Source organism: Caloenas nicobarica, chromosome 37 (genome assembly GCF_036013445.1).
Source record: "Caloenas nicobarica isolate bCalNic1 chromosome 37, bCalNic1.hap1, whole genome shotgun sequence".
Taxonomy (NCBI): domain Eukaryota; kingdom Metazoa; phylum Chordata; class Aves; order Columbiformes; family Columbidae; genus Caloenas; species Caloenas nicobarica.
Genome location: NC_088281.1, coordinates 669,741 through 685,110, shown reverse-complemented (window position 1 = coordinate 685,110; position 15,370 = coordinate 669,741). Strand labels below are relative to the sequence as shown.

The following is a 15,370-nucleotide window of genomic DNA, read 5'->3' as shown; positions in this document are numbered from 1 at the left end:
CCTGTGGGGCTGGGGGGCTCTATAGGGGGTCTGTGGGGCGGGGGGGGGACACAGGGCCCGGGGGGGGGGCATTGGGGGGATCATGTGGGGCTGGGGGGGTCTGTGGGGCTGGGGAGGCTGGGGGGGTGTCTATGGGGCTGGGGAGGTCTGTGGGGCTGGGGGGTCTGTGGGGCTGGGGGGGTCTGTGGGGGTGTCTATGGGGCTGGGGGGGTCTGTGGGGCTGGGGAGGCTGGGGGGGTGTCTGGGGGGCTGGGGAGGGGTCTATGGGGCTGGGGAGGCCTGTGGGGGTGTCTATGGGGCTGGGGGGGTCTGTGGGGGTGTCTATGGGGCTGGGGGGGGTCTGTGGGGCTGGGGAAGTCTATGGGGCTGGGGGGTCTGGGGGGGTGTCTATGGGGCTGGGGGGGTCTGAGGGGCTGGGGGGTCTGTGGGGGTGTCTGTGGGGCTGGGGGGTGTCTATGGGGCTGGGGGGTCTGTGGGGCTGGGGAGGCTGGGGGGGTGTCTATGGGGCTGGGGGGTCTGTGGGGCTGGGGAGGCTGGGGGGGTGTCTATGGGGCTGGGGGGTCTGTGGGGCTGGGGGGTCTGTGGGGCTGGGGGGGTCTGTGGGGGTGTCTATGGGGCTGGGGGGTCTGTGGGGGTGTCTGTGGGGCTGGGGGGTGTCTATGGGGCTGGGGGGTCTGTGGGGCTGGGGGTGTCTAGGGGGCTGGGGGGTCTGTGGGGCTGGGGAGGCTGGGGGGGTGTCTATGGGGCTGGGGGGTCTGTGGGGCTGGGGGGTCTGAGGGGCTGGGGGGTCTGTGGGGGTGTCTATGGGGCTGGGGGGGGTCTGTGGGGCTGGGGAAGTCTATGGGGCTGGGGGGTCTGTGCGGGTGTCTATGGGGCTGGGGGGGTCTGAGGGGCTGGGGGGGTCTGTGGGGGTGTCTGTGGGGCTGGGGGGGTGTCTGTGGGGCTGGGGGTGTCTGTGGGGCTGGGGGGTCTGTGGGGGTGTCTGTGGGGGTGTCTGTGGGGCTGGGGGGGTCTGTGGGGCTGGGGAAGTCTATGGGGCTGGGGCGTCTGTGGGGGTGTCTATGGGGCTGGGGGGGTCTGTGGGGCTGGGGGGTCTGTGGGGGTGTCTGAGGGGGTGTCTGTGGGGCTGGGGGGGTCTGTGGGGCTGGGGGAGTCTATGGGGCTGGGGGGGGTCTATGGGGGTGTCTATGGGGCAGGAGGGGGACAGGGCCCGAGGGAGGGCACTGGGGGGGTCCTATGGGGCTGGGGGGGTCTGTGGAGCAGGGGGGGACAGGGCCCCGGGGGGATCATATGGAGCTGGGGGGGCACTGGGGGATTATATGGGGCTGGGGGGTCTATGGAGGTGTCTATGGGGCTGGGGGGGGGCACTGGGGGATCCTATGGGGCTGGGAGGGTCCCTGGAGGGACACTGAGGGTCTGTGGAGTCCTATGGGGCTGGGGGGGCTCTATAGGGTCTTGCTTGGGGCCCTGGTGGGGGCACAGAGAGGGGTGTGTGGGGCCGGGGGGGGCCCAAGAACCCTCCTGGGGGGGTGACTCGGGGGGCTTTGCGTGGGGAGGATTCTGTGGGGGAGCAAGTGGGGGCTTGAGGGGCTCTCCGGGTGGGGGTCACAGGCTGAAAACCGGGGGTACGTGACCCCAAAACACCTTCTCCCCCCCCCCCCCCCAAACAGGAGCCGCGATGCCGCTGGGGATCCCCGGGGGGGTCCCCGGGGGGGTCCCCGTGGGGGTCGTGCGGTTGCCGCGGGGCCCGGACGGCGGGAGGGGCTTCAACCCCGCGACCCCCCGGGCGCGAGCGCTGCTGGGGGGGGTCCCGGCGGAACAGGGGGCGCGGGCGGCGCTTCGGCAATGCTTCTTACGGGGTCTGGGGGCCGCCCGGGGCCGCCCGGCGCGGTTTTGGCTCTGGGGGGGGGTCACGGTCGACGGGGTGTTCGGGGCGGCCGGCGGGGGGGTCGCGGTTTTGCAAGTGGACGCGTTGAGAACCCCCCTGGGGGTGCAAACGGCCGCGCTGCTGCGGGGGTCGGATGTGCTGGCGTTCGCGTTCCCCCTCCCCTGAGAAAATACGACACGCCCCCCCCCCCCCCCCCAAAAACCAACCCCCCTCCCCAAAAAAACCAGCCCCCCAAAATAAAGAAACGCACCCTAAAAAATAAAACCCACGGCAAAAGAAAATCGGCTGCAAAAAAACCTCCCCCCGCCCCATCCAAAACGCCAAAGCCGCCCCCCCCAGCGCTTTCCTTCTGCTTCCAGTGAAATAAAACACCCCCCAAAAAATAACCCGTGGTAAAAAATTATCGGCTTCAAAAATACTCAGCGCCCCCCCCAGTGAAAAAAACACCACCCCCCAAAAAAACCCACACGCCCCCCAAAAAAATGCTGCCCCCCCCATGTGTTTTGTGCTCGTAATAAAGAGTTTTTGAACAGTTTTGGAGTTTTTCCGCCTTTATTTGGGGTCCGTTCGCCGTCAGTGCCGGTGGTGGGGGGAGCGGGAGCGGGACCGGGAGCGCCTGCGGAGGGGGGGACAACGGGGGTGAGGGGGGGGGGGTGGTCCGGGCCCCCCCATTTTGGGGTTTTGGGGGTCACACGTACCTGCGGGACGAGCTGTATTCCCGCCCTGCAACGAGAGTGACGGACGTGACCCCCCCAGTTTTCCCCGAGGAATGCGGCGATTTTCCTTCCTCCCCCCACAAAGAGGAGGGGAGTGGAGCCCCCCCCTTCATTTTTTGGGGTTCCCCCCCCCCCTTTCATTTTTGGGGTGTCCCCCCCACTTCATTTTGTGGGCGCTCACCGTAGCGGGGGGCCGGGGATGGCGAGCGGCTCTGCCGGCTGTATTGTCGCTCCCACTCCTCTCGCTCCTTCTCCCGCCGCTCCCGCTCCCTGCAATTAAAATTTCGGGGCGGGGGGGGGGGTCATATTGTGGATAGACCCCCCCCCACCCCATATCCCATTTTTTTTGGGGGGGGTGAGGATTTACTTCATGCGGATCTTCCGCGCCATCGCCCGCAGCTCGTCCTCCCGCTCCTGCCGGAGAAAAACCCCCGTTAACGGGGTGTCCCCCCCCCGGTAACCGGTACCGGGGACACCGTAAACCCCCCCGGTAACCAGGGACACCGTAACCCCCCCCCGGGGACACCGTAACCCCCCCCCCCCGGGACACCGTAACCCCCCCCTCACCTGTCTCTCGTGCTCCTGTTGCAGCATTTTCTCCTGCGCCGCCTTTTTGTCGGCTTTGACTGTAAAAGAGAAATTGAAGAGTGGGGGGGGGGGACGGGGGAGAAATGGGGGAAACTGGGGAGGAACTGGGGCTAAACTGGGCAGAAACTGGGGACAAACCAGCAGAAATGGGGGAAACTGGGCACAAACTGGGTCTGAAACTGGGCAGAAACGGGGGAAACTGGGGAGAAACTGGAGCTAAAATGGGGAGAAATGGGGGAAACTGGGCAGAAACTGGGGACAAAACAGCAGAAATGGGGGAAACTGGGCAGAAACTGGGTCTGAAACTGGGTCTGAAACTGGGCAGAAACTGGGCAGAAACTGGGGGGGAAATGGGGAGAAATGGGCAGAAACTGGGGACAAAACAGCAGAAATGGGGGAAACTGGGCAGAAACTGGGCAGAAACTGGAGCTAAAATGGGGAGAAATGGGGGAAACTGGGCAGAAATGGGGGGGAAATGGGGAGAAATGGGGGAAACTGGGGAGAAACTGGAGCTAAAATGGGGAGAAATGGGGGAAACTGGGCAGAAACTGGGGCTAAAATGGACAGAAATGGGGAAAACTGGGCAGAAACTGGGGACAAACCAGCAGAAATGGGGGAAACTGGGCACAGACTGGGTCTGAAACTGGGCAGAAACAGCCAGAAATGGGGGAAACTGGGGAGAAATGGGGGAAACTGGGGAGAAACTGGGGCTAAAATGGGCAGAAACAGGCAGAAATGGGGGAAACTGGGGGAAACTGGGCAGAACCCGGGGCTAAAATGGGGAGAAATGGGGGAAACTGGGGAGAAACTGGGGCTAAAACAGGGGAAAATGGGGGAAACTGGGCAGAAACTGGGGTAGACACAGATACAAACTGGGGGAAACTGGAGCTAAACTGGGGGGGACGGGGAGGAGGACACGGGGAGGACACTGGGGGACATGGGGGGACATGAAGGGGACATTGGGTGACGTGAGAAACATGGGGGGGGACATAGGGGGCCACGAGGATGGGGGGGGGCGGAGGGGACACGGGGAACATGGGGGGACATGAAGGGGGACACGACGGGGGAAACGGGGGGACACGGGGGGGACATGAGGAACAGGGGGGCCGGGGGGACATGGAGGGGACATGGGGGGACATGGGGGGACATGGGGGGACATGAAGGGGGACACGGGGGGGGACACGGGGAACATGGAGGGACATGGAGAGGGACACAGGGGGGGACATGGGGGGACATGGGGGGACATGGGGGGACATGAAGGGGGACACGGGGGGGGACGTGGGGAACATGGAGGGACATGGAGAGGGACACGGGGGGACATGAAAGGGGACACGGGGGGGACATGAGGAACAGGGGGGCCGGGGGGACATGGAGGGGACATGGGGGGACATGGGGGGACACGGGGGGGGACACGGGGAACATGGAGGGACATGGAGAGGGACACAGGGGGGGACATGGGGGGACATGGAGGGACATGAAAGGGGACACGGGGGGGACATGAGGAACAGGGGGGCCGGGGGGACATGGAGGGGACATGGAGGGGACACGAGGGGACACAGAGGGGGGACATTGGGCAACATGAGGAAGATGAGAGGGGACACAGGGGGACATGAGGGATGGGGGGGGACACGGGGGGGACATGAAGGGGGACACAGGGGATATGGGGGGGGACACAGAGGGATGGGGGGGGGACACAGAGGGGGATACGGAGGGTGACGGGGGACATGGGGAGACACAGAGGGATATGGGGTGACATGGGGGGCCAGGGGGGGGGCCACGGGGGGGCTCACACTGCCGGTTCAGCGCCTTCTGCATCCGCAGCTTCAGCTTCTCCTGCGGCGTCAGTTTAGGCTGCAAAGGGAATGGGGGGGGGGGACGGCGTGTGACACGGGGGGGGGACGGACACGGGGACACGCTGCAGCCCCCCCACCCTGGGCTCCCCCCAGCACCCCTGCGGGGACGGTGACACCTTTGTGCCCCCCCCGCACGGGTCCGGCTGTCCCTGCGGGGACGGTGACACCTCTGTGCCCCCCCACGGGTCCGGCTGTCCCTGCGGGGACGGTGACACCTTTGTGCCCCCCCCTCCACGGGTCCGGCTGTCCCTGCGGGGACGGTGACACCTTTGTGCCCCCCCCGCACGGGTCCGGCTGTCCCTGCGGGGACGGTGACACCTTTGTGCCCCCCCCCACGGGTCCGGCTGTCCCTGCGGGGACGGTGACACCTTTGTGCCCCCCCCACGGGTCCGGCTGTCCCTGCGGGGACGGTGACACCTTTGTGCCCCCCCCACCCTGTCCCCAAGCAGCGGGGCCACCCCGTGTGTCACCCGTGGGGACAAACAAGGCGCGAGGTGACACCCGCACCCGGGGGACCCGCTCCCCAAACCCCCCCCGGGGCCCCCCCAGCTCCACGGGGAGGAGGTGACAAAGGGGGGGGGACACGAGGGGACACAACGGGGGGCACCTCGGTGTCCCGGCGATGCCAATTAAAGGGCAGCTTAAATTCTTACTGACTTTGGCAGCTCCCGTCTCTTTACCAGCAGCGCATTCAGCCCTGGGTGGGGGGGGAACAAAAAGCCAAGGTGGGGGGGTCATTTAATGGGTGCTGCCCCCCCCCGAAGTGGGGTGCTCGTCCCCAGCGTGACCCCCCCCTCACTTTTTCAGCTTGTCGCCCACGGCGGGTGAGGCTGCGGGCGGCGGCGGCTCCGGGGAGGGCGAGCGGCTGCGGCTGCGGCTGCTGCGGCTGCTGCTGCGGGGGCTGCGGGGGCCCCCCCGGCGGGAGCGCTCGGCCGAGCGGGACCTGCGGGAACGGGGGGGGTCAGGGGGGACCCCACGTCATGGCGGGGGGGGGGTGGGGGGGATGAATGGGGGGGAAGAGCATGGGGGGGGGCAAAAGAAGTGGGGGGGCAAGAAGGGGGGGAAAAAGAAGGGGGGGGAAAAAGAAGGGGGGGGAAAAAGAAGGGGGGGGAAAAAGAAGGGGGGGAAAAGAAGGGGGGGAAAAGAAGGGGGGGGAAAAGAAGGGGGGGAAAAGAAGGGGGGGGAAAGAAGGGGGGGAAAGAAGGGGGGGAAAAAAGAAGGGGGGGGCAAAAAGAAGGGGGGGCAAAAAGAAGGGGGGGGCAAAAAGAAGGGGGGGCAAAAGAAGGGGGGGGCAAAAGAAGGGGGGGGCAAAAAGAGGGGGGGGCAAAAAGAAGGGGGGGGCAAAAGAAGGGGGGGGGCAAAAGAAGGGGGGGGGCAAAAAGAAGGGGGGGGCAAAAGAAGGGGGGGGCAAAAAGAAGGGGGGGGCAAAAGAAGGGGGGGGCAAAAGAAGGGGGGGCAAAAGAAGGGGGGGGCAAAAGAAGGGGGGGGGCGAAGAAGGGGGGGGGCGAAGAAGGGGGGGCAAAAAGAAGGGGGGGCAAAAAGAAGGGGGGGCAAAAAGAAGGGGGGGCAAAAAGAAGGGGGGGCAAAAAGAAGGGGGGGGCAAAAAGAAGGGGGGGGCAAAAAGAAGGGGGGGGCAAAAAGAAGGGGGGGGCAAAAAGAAGGGGGGGGCAAAAGAAGGGGGGGCAAAAGAAGGGGGGGGCAAAAAGAAGGGGGGGGCAAAAAGAAGGGGGGGGCAAAAAGAAGGGGGGGGCAAAAAGAAGGGGGGGGCAAAAGAAGGGGGGGGCAAAAAGAAGGGGGGGGCAAAAGAAGGGGGGGCAAAAGAAGGGGGGGCAAAAGAAGGGGGGGGCAAAAAGAAGGGGGGGGCAAAAGAAGGGGGGGCAAAAGAAGGGGGGGCAAAAGAAGGGGGGGCAAAAGAAGGGGGGGCAAAAGAAGGGGGGGGCAAAAAGAAGGGGGGAGGAAAACGAAGAATGGGGGGGGAAATGATGAATGCGGGGGGGAAATGAACGGCGCCAAACCAGGCAGAAATGGGGCGGAAACTGGGGACAAAAGGGGCAGAAACTGGGAGGAAAACTGGGAGAAATGGGGGAAAGCTGGGCAGAAACTGGGGGGAAAACGGGCAGAAATGGGGGGTAACTGGGAGGAAAGCGGGGGGTAACTGGGAGGAAAACTGGGGCCAAAACAGGGAGAAAAAATGGGGGGAAACTGGGCAGAAACTGGGGGAAACTGGGACAGAAACTGAGGCAGAAACCGGGGGAAACCGGGGCAGAAACCGGGGCGGAAATCCGGGTGGAAACTGGGGCGGAAACTGGGACAAACTGGGGGAAAACAGGGCAGAAACTGGGGCAGAAACAGGGGGAAACCGAAGCAGAAACCGGGGCAGAAACCGGGGCAGAAACCGGGGGAAACCGAAGCAGAAACTGGGGCAGTAAATGGGGGAAACCAGGGCGGAAACTGGGGGAAACCGGGGCAGAAACCGGGGCGGAAACCGGGGCGGAAACCGGGGCGGAAACCGGGGCGGAAACCGGGGCGGAAAATGGGGGAAACCAGAGCAGAAACTGGGGGAAACCAGGGCAGAAACTGGGGCAGAAAATGGGGGAAACCAGGGCAGAAACTAGGGGAAACCGGGGCAGAAACCGGGGCGGAAACCGGGGCAAAAACTGGGGAAACCGGGGCAGAAACTGGGGGAAACCGAAGCAGAAAACGGGGGAAACCGGGGCAGAAACTGGGGCAGAAAACGGGGGAAACCGGGGCAGAAACCGGGGCGGAAACCGGGGCAAAAACTGGGGAAACCGGGGCAGAAAACGGGGGAAACCGGGGCAGAAAACGGGGGAAACCGGGGCAGAAATCCGGGCGGAAACTGGGACAAACTGGGCAGAAAATGGGGCAGAAACTGGGGGAAACCGAAGCAGAAACCAGGGCAGAAAACAGGGGAAACCGGGGCAGAAAACGGGGGAAACCGGGGCAGAAAACGGGGGAAACTGGGGCAGAAAATGGGGGAAACCGGGGCAGAAACTGGGGCAGAAAACGGGGGAAACCAGGGCAGAAAACGGGGGAAACCAGGGCAGAAACTGGGGGAAGCCAGGGCAGAAACTGGGGGAAGCCAGGGCAGAAACTGGGGGAAGCCAGGGCAGAAACTGGGGGAAGCCAGGGCAGAAACTGGGGGAAACCAGGGCGGAAACTGGGGGAAACCGGGGCGGAAACTGGGGGAAACCGGGGCGGAAACTGGGGGAAACCAGGGCGGAAAACGGGGGAAACCAGGGCAGAAAACGGGGCGGAAACCAGGGCAAACTGGGCAGAAAATGGGAGAAACCAGAGCAGAAACTGGGAGAAACCAGGGCAGAAACCGGGGGAAACCGGGGCAGAAACTGGGGGAAACTGGGGCAGAAAACGGGGCAGAAACCAGGGCAAACTGGGCAGAAAATGGGAGAAACCAGAGCAGAAACTAGGGCAGAAACCGGGGCAGAAACCGGAGGAAACCAGGGCAGAAACTGGGGGAAACCGTAGCAGAAACCGGGGCAGAAAACAGGGGAAACCGGGGGTGAATGTGCTCGCCGTACCTGGAGCGGCGCCGGGGGCCGTAGCGGTGGGCGCCGCGCTCGGGGCTGTGGGAGCGCGAGCGCCGGCGGCCGTCGCGGCGGGAGCGCGAGCGGGAGCGGCGGGAGCGCGAGCGCCGGTACCGGCCCGGGCGGCGGCAGCCGCGGCGCGACCGGCAGCTGGAGCTGGACGAGGAGGACGAGGAGGAGGAGGAGGACGGCGAGGACGAGGAGGAGGAAGAGCGGCGCCTGCGGGGGACGCGGCGGCGTTGGCCATCATGGGGGTGCCGGCATCCCCGGTGCCCCCCGAGTCACTTTTAGGGCAAAAGTCACCCCCGAATTTAACTGCTGTCCCCTGGAGATGCCACCAAGTCCCTCTTAGATCTGATGGACGCGGCATCGCGGTGGCACCGGCCACGCCGGGTCCCTTTTAGGGCAAATGTCACCCTCAAATCTCCCCGTCCCCTGGAAACGCCACCAAGTCCCTCTTAGATCTGATGGACGCGGCATCGCGGTGGCACCGGCCACGCCGGGTCACTTTTAGGGCAAAAGTCACCCCCAAATTTAACTCCTGTCCCCTGGACGTGCCATCGAATCCCTCTTAGATCTGATGGATCCAGCGGATCACAGCCCCGGCACAGTTCCGCAACCAAAAACCCGCCCCGCTCCCGCTTGGAGAAGCGCCAACAGCCGCGTCGCGGCATCACCGGCGTCCCCAGCGTCCCCCGCCGCTGCCGCCTCGGTGCCGGTGTCGGGAAAACGGTGCCGGGCGTTGAGAGTTACCGACCGGGACGAGGCGCGACGCCCCGCGCTGCCCGGCGGCACCGAGCGCTGCCGGCCCGGCGCGGCGGCGGCTTTGCCGGGGGTTCCAGCGCCGCCGGTTTGCGCCGAAGCCGCCGCCGCCGCCTCCTCGTCGCTGCCGCCGAAGCTGGTGATGAAGGTGATTTTCTCCTCGTGACCCGGCGACGGCGTCCGCGACCGCGAGCGCGACTCCGAGCTGGACTCCGAGGGCGAGCTGCAGGGACGGGAAAGGCGGCGGTTGCCAAAAACGCGCCCTCAAAAATAAAGGGAGACGCTTGGGGATGTCCCCGGTGGGGAGGGAACCCTCGGGGACGTCCCCAGCAGAGAAGGGACCCTCTGGAATGTCCCCAGAAGGAAGGGGACCCTCGGGGACGTCCCCAGCGCAGAGGGAACAGTCAGGGATGTCCCCAGCGGGAAGGGGACCCTCGGGGATGTCCCCAGAGAGAAGGGACCGTCAGGGATGTCCCCAGTGGGAAGGGGACCCTCGGGGACGTCCCCAGAGAGAAGGGATCCTCAGGGACGTCCCCAGTGGGAAGGGGACTCTCAAGGATGTCCCCAAGGGGAAGCAACCCTTGGAGATGTCCCCAAAGGAAAGGGACCTTTGGGGATGTCCCCAGCAAGACAGGGACCCTCGGGGACGCTCCCAGAGGAAATGGAACCCTTGGGGATGTCCCCAATAGGAAGGGGATCCTTGGGGACATCCCCAAAAAGAAAGCACCTTTGGGGACGTCCCCAGATGAAATGGGACTCTTGGGGACGCCCCCAGCGGGAAGGGGACCCTTGGGGACGCCCCCAGCAGGAAGGGGGTCCCCAACAGGGAGAGGACCCTCGGGGACTCCCCCAGAGAGAAGGGGACCCTCGGGGATGTCCCTAGAAAGAAAGGACTTTTGGGGACGTCCCCAGATGAAATGGGACCCTTGGGGACGTCCCCAGAAAGAAAGGACCTTTGGGGACGTCCCCAGATGAAATGGGACCCCCACAGAGGGAAGGGGACCCTCGGGGACGTCCCCGGGGGGGAACCGCACTCACCGTTTGTAGGGGTCATAGGTGGGGCTGTCCCTGCGCGCGTAGCTGCGGAGGACACGGCATCAGGGTTGGGGACACCAGGGCGGGGGGACGGAGCCCCCGGGACCCCCCGGGAGGGGACAGGGAGCCGAGGGGGGGTCACCTGGGGGGGCTGATCTTCCTCCCCTTGAGACGTTTCTCCCGGAATTCCCTGCGCTGGCGGCGAGAGCGACGGCCCTGGGGGGATATGGGGACCCCCCTCGTGAGGTTATAGGCTCCCCCAGGGGGATTTAGGGACCCCCCATGGAGTTAGGGACCCCCCCCCCCCTCCATGGGGTTATAGACCCCATCAGGGAGATTTAGAGACCCCCCCATGGGGTTATAGGCTCCCCCAGGGGGAGTTAGGGACCACCCCCATGGGGTTATAGACCCCCCAGGGGGATTTAGGAACCCTCCCATGGGGTTACAACCCCCCCGCCCCCTCCATGGTGATTTAGGGACCCCCCCCATGGGGTTACAAACCCCCCCAGGGGGATTTAGGGACTCCCCCACAGGTTTACAGCCCCCCCCAGGGGGATTTAGGGACCCGTCATTGGGTTACAAACCCTCTCATGGCGGATTTAGGGACCCCCAAGAAGTTTTAGGGACCCCCCCCCGCCATGAAATTTAGGGACCCATCCCAGGGTTACAGACCCCCCAGGGGGATTTAGGGACCGCCCCCCCGGGGATTTCGGGCTCCTCCAGCTCCCTCACCGAGTACATGGCCTTCTCCTCCTCCAGCGCTTTGGCGTTTTTAATCGCTTCCGCCTCCTCCTTGTCCTTCCGCAACATCCTTGTGCGCCCCAAAAAAACACCGAGACCCCCAGTAAACCCCCCCCGGGTGGTGGGGGGTCTCCGAAGCCCCCAGGGTGTCCCCAAAGCACCCCCTGGGGTGCCCCCACCTGACGAAGTCGCCCTCGGCCATCCCGTACGTGGTCGCTTGTTTGTTGAGGTCGGCGACCTGCTCCTGGTTCAGCTCGTCCACGTCCACCTCGACGTCTGCGGGGAGAGAGGGACGGGCAGCAAACGGGCAGGGAACCGGGGGACGGGCAGGGAACCGGGGGACGGGCAGGGAACCGGGGGACGGGCAGGGAACCGGGGGACGGGCAGGGAACCGGGGGACGGGCAGGGAACCGGGGGACGGGCAGGGAACCGGGGGACGGGCAGGGAACCGGGGGACGGGCAGGGAACCGGGGGACGGGCAGGGAACCGGGGAGGGAACCGCCAAACAGGCAGGGGAATGGGCAGGGAACCGGGGAGAGAACCGGGCAGAGAACCAGGCAGGGAACCGGGCACGGAACCGGGCAGGGAACCGGGCAGGGAACCGCCAAACCGGCAGGAGAACGGGCAGGAAACCAGGCAGGGAACTGGGGAGAGAACGGGCAGGGATCCGGAGAGAGAATTGCCAAACAGGCAGGGGAACGGGCAGGGAACCGGGCATGGAACTGGGAAGAGAACCAGAGAGAGAACAGGCAGGGAACTGCCAAACAGGCAGGGAATCGGGGAGAGAACCGGGGAGAGAACCAGCAAACAGGCAGGGGAACCGGGCAGGGGAACCGGGCAGAGAACTGCCAAACGGGTGGGGAACCGGGCAGAGAACTGCCAAATGGGCGGGGAACTGGGCAGGGAACGAGGAGAAAACAGGCAGAGAACGGGGAGGGAAACGGGGAGGGAACTGCCAGATGGGGAGAGAACGGGGAGAGAACAGGGAGAGAACGGGCAGGGGAACGGGCAGGGGAACGGGCAGGGGAACGCCAAACGGAAAGGGAACCGGGCAGAGAACTGGGTGCCGTGCATTACCGATGTCGGGGATGACCTCGTCCTCGTCCTCCTCGCTGTCCTCCTCGCTGTCGTCCTCGTCCCCGCGTGGCTGCGGCTCCGGCCCCCCCTCCAGCTCGGCCACCGTGCTGTCCTCGTACGTGTACCCGATGGACGCCTTCTTCTCCGCCAGCCTGGGGACGCACATGTCACCCCCTCTTGTCACCCCTCCACCAGGGACACCCGTCCCCGTGTGACGTCCCCTCTTGTCACACTCACTTTTTCTTCTCGTCCTCGTTGGGTTTTTGGAGGCCTCCGTAGAGCTCGTCGATGTAGATCTGGTACAGACACTGCTCCTCCGAGACTGGGGACATGGGGACAGCATGGCCCGATTCGGGGGGGATTCACCCCAAAATGGGGACAACACGGCCTGATTTGGGGAGGATTCACCCCAAAATCCACCCCACACACTGCTCCTCTGAGACTGGGGATGGCATGGCCTGATTTGGGGGGATTCACCCCAAAATCCATCCCCAGACACTGCTCCTCCGAGACTGGGGACGTGGGGACAGCATGGCCCGATTCGGGGGGGATTCACCCCAAAATGGGGACAACACGGCCCGATTTGCGGGGGGATTCACCCCAAAATCCACCCCAGACACTGCTCCTCTGAGACTGGGGATGGCACGGCCTGATTTGGGGGGGGATTCACCCCAAAATCCACCGCCAGACACTGCTCCTCCGAGACTGGGGACATGGGGACACCCCAAAATCCACCCGCTGCACCCCCAGATACTGCTCCTCCGAGCCTGGGGACATGGGGACAACATGGCCTGATTTGGGGGGGATTCACCCCAAAATGGGGATAGCACAGCCCGATTCGGGGTGGGGGGGATTCACCCCCAAAATCCACCCCCAGACACTGCTCCTCCAAGCCTGGGGACAGCACGGCCCGATTTGGGGTGAATTCACCCCAAAATCCACTCACTGCCGGCGAAGTCGTTCTGCACCAGCCCCCGGTACCGCTCGTAGTTGCATTTTCTCTCATCCGACTCCTGCTCGGGGGATCTGGGGGGACAAACGCATCATCATTAATTAACCCCCCCGCACTAATTTGGGGCTTTTCTCCCTCGGCTCCCCCCCATTGGTTGGTTTTGGGGTGGGGGGGCCCTTTGCCTTCATCCCCCCACTCGCTCCAGTTCATACTGGGAGCTCCATACTGGTCCCAGTCCTGCAAAACCCCAAAACCGGGAGCGGGGGGGACACCACAGCACAGGGGGGTGTCTTGACCCCCCCCAAACTTACATGGGGTTGAGCAAGGGGGGTGTGTAGAGCGGGATGTGATCCAGATGCGCCCGCACGTCGAAACGGTCGATCATGTTGTTGGTGTCCCCCTGCCAGGGCATCCTGAGGGGACAATGGGGACATTTTGCGGGGGGCAGGACCCCCCCAGGAGGGACGGGGACCCCCCTGAAAGGACAGGGGGGACTCCACGGGGTTGGGGGGGGTCACTCACATATTAACGGGGCTCTCGGCCGCCAGAGCAACGGCTGAGTCCAGGTGGACTTTGCAGGCACGGCCGTGAACCTGCAGAAATTGCGCCGGGTCCTTTTTCTGGGAGAGAAAACCCCAAAATTAAGAAAAAAATAAAAAAAAAAATCCCTGAGAGTTAAAAAAAATTGAGGGGGGGGCTGCTCCACTTGCCCCTTTTCTGCCCCTACGTGGGGCCTGAAGCGCCGGGTTGGTCCCACCCACCATCCATGGGGGGGGAAATTGGGGTCACCGTTGTCCCCTGGGGGGGGTGTCGGGGTCACCGCTGTCCCTGGGCGGGGGGACAAAGCCACCGCTGTCCCCAGGGGGGTCTTGGGGTCACCGTTGTCCCCGGGGGGGTGACAAGGCCACCATTGTCCCTGGGGGGGTGTCGGGGTCACCGTTGTCCCTGTGGGGGTTACAAAGCCACCGCTGTCCCCGGGAGGGGGTGTCGGGGTCACCGCTGTCCCTGGGGGGGGTGTCGGGGTCACCGCTGTCCCCAGGGGGGGTGACAAGGCCACCATTGTCCCTGGGGGGGTGTCGGGGTCACCGTTGTCCCTGGGAGGGTGTCAGGGTGACCGTTGTCCCTGGGAGGGTGTCAGGGTGACCGTTGTCCCTGGGGTCACCGCTGTCCCCGTTTTTCCCGGGGGGGGTGGGTCCGGTCTCGCTTCCACTCACGATTTTCTCATAGTACTCGCGCCGCCGCTCCGCCCGTTTCTTGTAATCCACCATCATCCCGCGCAGCTTGCGCTCGTGCTTCCGGGCCTCGTGCCACATCCCGGGGGCACCGGAGGCACCGGCGGGGGGGGAAACCGGGACAGCGAGGAGGGGGGAACCGGGACACCGGGGGGTGACGAGGAGGCGCGGGGGCGGCTGGTCCCTAGGGGAGAGCGGGGGGGGGTGTTAGAGGACACGGAGCGACCCGGGATGGGGATGGGGGGGTACGGGAGACCCGGCGCCGATACCGGGACGGGGCGGGGGGGCACCGGGCGGCGATACGGGGAGTTGTGGGGGGGGGCACCGGGCGGCGATACCGGGAGTGGGGGGGAACACGGGCAGGGGACACCGGGCACACCCCCACGGAAGGACGGGGACACTGTGGGGATAGTGGGAGCGCCGGTACCGGGGCGGAGGAACACACACCGGGCACCCCCCGGGGGGCACAGGCCCCGGATCGGGCCCACCGGGGGAGTCGCTACCGCGGCGGCCCGTGAGCGGCGGCTGCAGCCCCGGCGGGGCCGGGGGGGGGGGGACGCGGCGGGAGGGAGGGAGAGCGGGAGCCGGTGTGGGCCGGAGAAACGGGCCGGGAAGCGGCGGGACGAACACTCACTCACCGGCGGGCCCGTCGCGACGGAGCGACCGGAAGCGGAAGTGAGGCCGGAGGAAAGGGGGGGCGTGGCGCTGCGTATGACGTGACGGAGGGGGAGGAGTCGGAGTTGGGGCCGTGGTACGAAAGGGGGGCGTGGCCTGGTGGGGGCGGGGCTAAGGGATGAGGGCGGGGCTTGGGGTGGGGGCGTGGCCTTGCGGCGGGGGCGGGGCTTGGGGCGGAGCAGCAGCTCCAGTGCCAGCCCCAGGGCCATGCTGGGCCATGCTGGGCCATACTGGGCCATACTGGTCCCAGCCCCAGGGCCATGCTGGGCCATGCTGGGCCATACTGGT

At 65.6% G+C, this 15,370-nt stretch overlaps 2 protein-coding genes across 2 annotated transcripts; one reads left to right on the top strand and one right to left on the bottom strand.

Annotated features, from left to right (window-relative positions):
* The first annotated feature begins 1,678 nt into the window (after nt 1-1,678).
* GEMIN7 (gem nuclear organelle associated protein 7) lies at nt 1,679-2,053 on the top strand. Its single transcript, XM_065655092.1, has one exon. The coding sequence runs from the start codon at nt 1,679-1,681 to the stop codon at nt 2,051-2,053; it is 375 nt and encodes a 124-aa protein (XP_065511164.1).
* A 371-nt stretch (nt 2,054-2,424) lies between these two features.
* Nucleotides 2,425-15,093, bottom strand: CLASRP (CLK4 associating serine/arginine rich protein). The gene is made up of 21 exons (XM_065655255.1): nt 15,046-15,093; nt 14,390-14,591; nt 13,698-13,795; nt 13,487-13,588; nt 13,170-13,249; nt 12,461-12,545; nt 12,224-12,375; nt 11,326-11,422; nt 11,138-11,216; nt 10,548-10,621; nt 10,409-10,450; nt 9,366-9,593; nt 8,603-8,827; nt 5,845-5,988; nt 5,703-5,742; nt 4,983-5,043; nt 3,172-3,230; nt 2,972-3,018; nt 2,786-2,874; nt 2,587-2,611; nt 2,425-2,504 (listed from the first exon to the last, which is right to left on the bottom strand). The coding sequence occupies exons 2-21, from the start codon at nt 14,486-14,488 to the stop codon at nt 2,462-2,464; spliced, it is 1,869 nt and encodes a 622-aa protein (XP_065511327.1). The 5' UTR covers nt 14,489-14,591; nt 15,046-15,093; the 3' UTR covers nt 2,425-2,461.
* Nucleotides 15,094-15,370: the final 277 nt, after the last annotated feature.

Bases quoted from the DNA above. Each gene is read 5' to 3' on its own strand.
- GEMIN7 (XM_065655092.1), top strand. From the start codon at position 1,679: ATGCCGCTGGGGATCCCCGGGGGGGTCCCCGGGGGGGTCCCCGTGGGG.
- CLASRP (XM_065655255.1), bottom strand. From the start codon at position 14,488: ATGTGGCACGAGGCCCGGAAGCACGAGCGCAAGCTGCGCGGGATGATG. The intron at 13,250-13,486 runs GTAAGTTTGGGG...TTGTCCCCCCAG, and splicing joins CCCCCCTTGCTCAACCCCAT to ATCCCCCGAGCAGGAGTCGG. The intron at 5,044-5,702 runs GTCAGTAAGAAT...TTCCCTTTGCAG, and splicing joins AAGAGACGGGAGCTGCCAAA to CCTAAACTGACGCCGCAGGA.